General features: G+C 37.2%; 1 protein-coding gene across 1 annotated transcript; it reads left to right on the top strand.

Moving 5' to 3' along the window:
* Nucleotides 1–497: 497 nt before the first annotated feature.
* Nucleotides 498–1082, top strand: LOC115229034. Its single transcript, XM_029799463.1, has 3 exons — nucleotides 498–589; nucleotides 694–837; nucleotides 868–1082. The coding sequence occupies exons 1-3, from the start codon at nucleotides 499–501 to the stop codon at nucleotides 1080–1082; spliced, it is 450 nt and encodes a 149-aa protein (XP_029655323.1). The 5' UTR covers nucleotide 498.
* The last annotated feature ends 4077 nt before the right edge of the window (nucleotides 1083–5159 follow it).

Here is a 5159-nt window from a genome sequence, read left to right as displayed (position 1 = left end):
ACTATAAGAGTGCATAGTTTATAGTACTGAATTACATGTTTAGAATTACTGAGTTTAATTTTGATAAACGTTGTTTATTTTGATTAGAAGTTAATCAATTAATATAAGCTAGAAATAAGATTGCCGGATAATTAAGCATTGGTCAAATTCCTAAATTAAGTAACGACTTGAGAAAAAACAGACAATCGATAGTTAATCGCAAAAATAATATTTATAAACGATTTATTGCAAAAAACGTGTGAATGGAATTGTCCCTGTTCTTTCTGACATTCATTGGTAATTGGTGGGTACATTCGTAGGACTGACGCAGTGCAGACTGACGGTCTTCCCCGCAAGTTTAGTCACAAATAAGGAGGAAGTGACCACAGTTTGTAAGACCGATGAGCCAGGGGAGGTGAAGTGGTATAGGGCACATAAAGAGATTCTTCCTGGGTTGTGTAAACATAAGTAGAGTGTAGAAATGACAATTATGAACAGTTTGTAATCCCTGGGGGAATTATGCTCAAAATTAATGTCGGTCCTGAGACTGTTGGAGAGTACTTATGTGTCCTCAATGATTTCCGCGCTAAATTTATATTAGATGCGCCAGGTATTTCAAATTATTTATATTTAAATATTTGTGTTTAATATTTTGCACGTAACTTAATATTTGTATTCAATAACTATGATGTTTCAAAATTGTTTTTCAAAAAGGTGTTCACATGGAATTTAAACACTGTAATCCAACGGTGACTGTGGACTATCTAAAGACATCTTATTTGGCTTGTTTCGTCACAAATGGCAGCAAATATACCACAAAATGGATTAAGGGTGGCCAACATTTCGAAAATGAGTCTTGTAACCAAATTTATTCAAAAATATGTTCAGATCACTCAAGAATCGAAAAGACCAAATGGGGTCTCCTCATTCGTACTACAGAAGTCAGTGACCAAGGGATTTACTATTTTTTGGTATTTTTGGGGAATATGCTGATAAAAACAAAGCCCATCAGGCTTATAGTGAACTGTATTCCACAATTTCTATCCACTAGTTGGACCAATCATCCACTTCGACTCGAGGATCCTCATGCTCGGACAACCTAACAACATCACGTGTATAATAGAGGCCAACACAGTCATAACCCCGGATTTAGTATCGGTCGACTTGGATAAATCACTGGTATGTTGAGATATCCACAAAGCAGAATCCGGTGGTGAAAAAGACAACAATAAACGGATCCCTCGACGTTTTTGAACTAACAGCAGTTTTGAGTGGCAAAAACGTGAATGATTCGATTTTTACTTTTTGCGTGGCGAAGGAAGAGATAGAAAGCACGTCCAAGTTCGTTAGGTTTTTTTTTGCTGGTATTTTTGTTTTTTGTACAAAAGATGTGGCCAGAGTATTAAATATGGGGAGTAATGAAAGTGTGGTTTGGTGGCGGGTCCAGTCCGAGAAGGTTCCCGTTTCTTCCTTCGTTCTTCGGGTGAAGTCAGTGGTTGTTAAATTGGTTTGAATTTTAAGAAAAACACTAAAAATTTGACCGTTGATGGTTTGATGTCTCAGATTGACTTGGAAAAATTTTTGAATGAATCGGGGACATACAACGTGACAATGTGGGCGGTCAATCCTGTGGGGTATTCCAAGCCCTTCTCCATTTGTCTTGATTTTTCTAGTTTTCTATGTTTTTAATGAAAAGTAGAAATGCAGAAGCAAATAGAAAAATCGCAAAAACGTGTCGCAAAAACGACTTTTGTTGTTTCTGGTATTTTGCCTGTGATTGTGGTTTTTGTTGTGATGTTTTTGGCCATTGCATACAAGAAGGGGCTTTTTCCATTTCGGCCGGATACGAGGGGTGAAGTTTCTTCTGTTTTTGCTGCATAGTTTTTCTTTTTTTTGAAAAATAATATATTTAATGAATCAATTAAGTATTAATTAAAGTATAATTTTCTCAATCTGTTCATTACTTCCTCTATTCAGATATTCCCTCAGGTAAGGATGCCAGTTTCTTTCCTTGGGAAGTGCTGACAGGCAGTGGCGAAGTTATGGTCATATATATTTGTCGATAAATAGCTTTTATTCTTTTGTCCAGTTCGAGAGTCCTTTGGCATGGCTCAATTCTGTTCCTATAGGAAACAATCATGCTCTCAAGGGTTTTTTTGATAGTGAGTGATTGTATATACGCATGTGTTCTCTCATTGATGTTCAACGATTGTGCATATTGTTGGAATTTTGAAGTGACAAGTCCGTCCCAAGTTAATACAATCGGTACTATTTTCACATTGGCATGATATATCAACTCCAGTTCCTTTGATAGAAGGTCATACTTTCTAAGTTTTTCTACCTCCACTTGTTGTAGGTTTGGGGCAGATGTTATCCCAACCTCAATCAGGAATATCCGGTTGTTCTTCTTGTCAAAGACAAACAAATCGGGCTTGTTATGTTATAGTATTATGTCTTTTAATGAAGGTGTCCACTTTGTAGGCAGCCAGTTATTGTGCGGAGGCCTGAGTTTTGGATTCTTTGTAATTAATTCACGATTACATCTCAACTCGTGCTATAAGGATGCTTAAAAATAACAAACTCCTTGATTCTCCTCCGCCACCAGTCCATCCTTCAGAGCAATCACTCGACAGATACTTCCGTGTCCAGCTTGCACGACTTCGCTTGGGACATCATCCACTCTTTTTCGAAACACTCCGCACCCTCGCCCCTGAAGACCTTTTACACGCCTGAAGACCTTTTACTCCGCACCCTCGCTGTCCTGGGGTACACGCTCGCCAAGGCGGGAGTGCAATGGTATTTCAACGTATGGAGGATGCTTTTCTCCCCAGGTTTTGCTGCGAGGTACCACCTGTAGCCCACTCGGAAGGCATTCCACGCTTCGGCACCCATAAAACTTTTTCAACTTGTTTTAATGATGTACTGATACAGTATGACCTCTATCTGGGACACTTATTTTTAGTTTAAATAAGTAAAGAAGAAGAACTGATGGCGATCCTGTTTCCCCTCACTATTGCTTGGGACACGTTCTGGAGGAGCCATCTCGTCTCCAGAGGATTGTGTGTTCTCAAGGTCTTGAGACGTTCAATACCTTGAGGAAGCACAACGACCTCAGGAGCCTTTGAGGGACAATTCCTGGGCATCCGAAAGCTCCTCTCGCCATTCTAAACCATGGGCTAGCCGGATGGCTTGTCTTCTGACTTTCTTGATACTTAAATGCGTACAGCTTAACTATGAACTTGCAGTCTTCGGGGTTTGAGTGGTTCAAGTTTGAGAGTGCAGTGGGCAAGAATTTTGAATTGAGTATGTGATAATGGAGAGTTTTCTCACCATTTGAAAATTCGGCCTAATCATGAATTTCGACCTATACCTCTGAATTTTGAACTTCTCGCAAAGAACTCGAATGTCAATATTTTTGAATTCTGTCCCATTGTCCGATTGTAGAATCTGACAGGGACCATTAAGATGAAATAGGGACTCCAGATTTTTTGAAACCTCGACTCCTGACTTATTCATTATTGGCCCAGCAAAAGCAAAACTATGATAATTATAATCATAAAACCGACTATAGACGTCAATAACGGATAGAATCCATTTGTATCCTCCGTTAACGTATTCAAACATTTTCAGATCAATAAGATCAATTTGAAACCGCTCATTCGGTGCAGAGGCGAAAACATGATTAGTTTCATCCACGGTCTAAAGTTTAGACCCCCAGGATTTTTTTTGCGGCCCCTCTAGAGTAACTAACTTTTTTAATTTTTTAATAATGTTTAAATTTAATTATTCATTCTTAAGGTTAAACATATCCATAATTGGTGATTTCATTAATCATTTGAAGCACGTTTTGGGTACATTTATATAAATTTAATTTTTAGAATTTTAAAGAATTCCTTCCTTTAATGAAAATATTCGCAACTCCATTCAGCGTGGAAATTAAGGATGCGCCTGCAAAGTTTCAGCTAGAACTCATTAATTTACAACATGATATAGAACTGGCGGCATTGTTCAAAAATGCGTCCATTATTAATTTTTACGAATTAATTCCTCAAGACAAATTCAAAAATATAACACACAATGCATATATGAATCTACACATTTATGCGAATCAATATTTAGTAAAATGGAAAATATAAAAATATATAAAATATTTTTTGTGCGGCCCGCGAAGCTAATCTTAATTATCGATTTGGCCCTTGAGCTAAAAGGTTGAGAACCCCTGGTCCAAACCATTACTAAAACAGACTTAACTTTAAGTGGAAGAGAAAAATTGCAGACATCGCACTCTGATATGACTTTTCTTATGACTTCACTTTTCACGATAAAGTAATGTCGGCGACAGAGAAATTCAATTTTGTTGACGCCTCCGTGAGACATCAAGTGTAGAGAACGAGCATGGGTATTCATCTCTGCCAGACAGTCCGAAGGAATTACTAGTTTTTCAATTTCCCTTTCAAATAAAGTCTTTAAATTAAAAAATTAATACTTATCATTTTTTGACAAAAATTGGAAGCTTTTTTGGCTAACCGTCGTTTGCTTCGGGCATTCATATCCTCTGGGAATATCCCGATTAACGTTTCTTTAATTTGATTGTATTCGTTAATATTTCTGACGTAACCCTTAAACCCAGGCATAAACAACTGTTGGAAACCACTCTGTTAAAATTAAAATACTTTTGGGTAAGGCATTTTTAAAAGATAATTCAGCTCCAATTTTTAATTGAACTTCTCGATCGCGTCGGCTTCCCGCACTTGAAGCTTTTAATTAATTAACTTGTAGTTATTGGTTGGTTTTCATTAAAAAAAAAAAAAAAATTTTTAATTAGAATTATTGATTACTACACTCTTTCATATATAATTGCTATATTCAATATTTAAAAAAATATTAAATTCTTGTTTGTTACGTGTATGTTTGTTTCTACTGGGTTCAATGAAACATTTCCAATGGACCTATCTACGGAAGATAATGAAAGAGAAACCAATAATAACGTAGATCGTGTGGTCCGTGGGCAGCTTGGAACGCAAGAATCTGATATTCCCCTTCCAAATTCGGTGTCGCAACCGGATTGTCCTGCTAATCTGTTAACTCTACGGGCTATCATCGATCAAGTAACGCAGGTGGACATGATCAAATGGGCGAATGAAGTGGTTAACGTTTCTCGAGCAAGATTCAAAAGAATA

The sequence above is a fragment of the Octopus sinensis genome, unplaced genomic scaffold, assembly GCF_006345805.1.
Source record: "Octopus sinensis unplaced genomic scaffold, ASM634580v1 Contig11651, whole genome shotgun sequence".
Taxonomy (NCBI): domain Eukaryota; kingdom Metazoa; phylum Mollusca; class Cephalopoda; order Octopoda; family Octopodidae; genus Octopus; species Octopus sinensis.
This window is presented reverse-complemented; position numbering and strand designations above follow the sequence as displayed.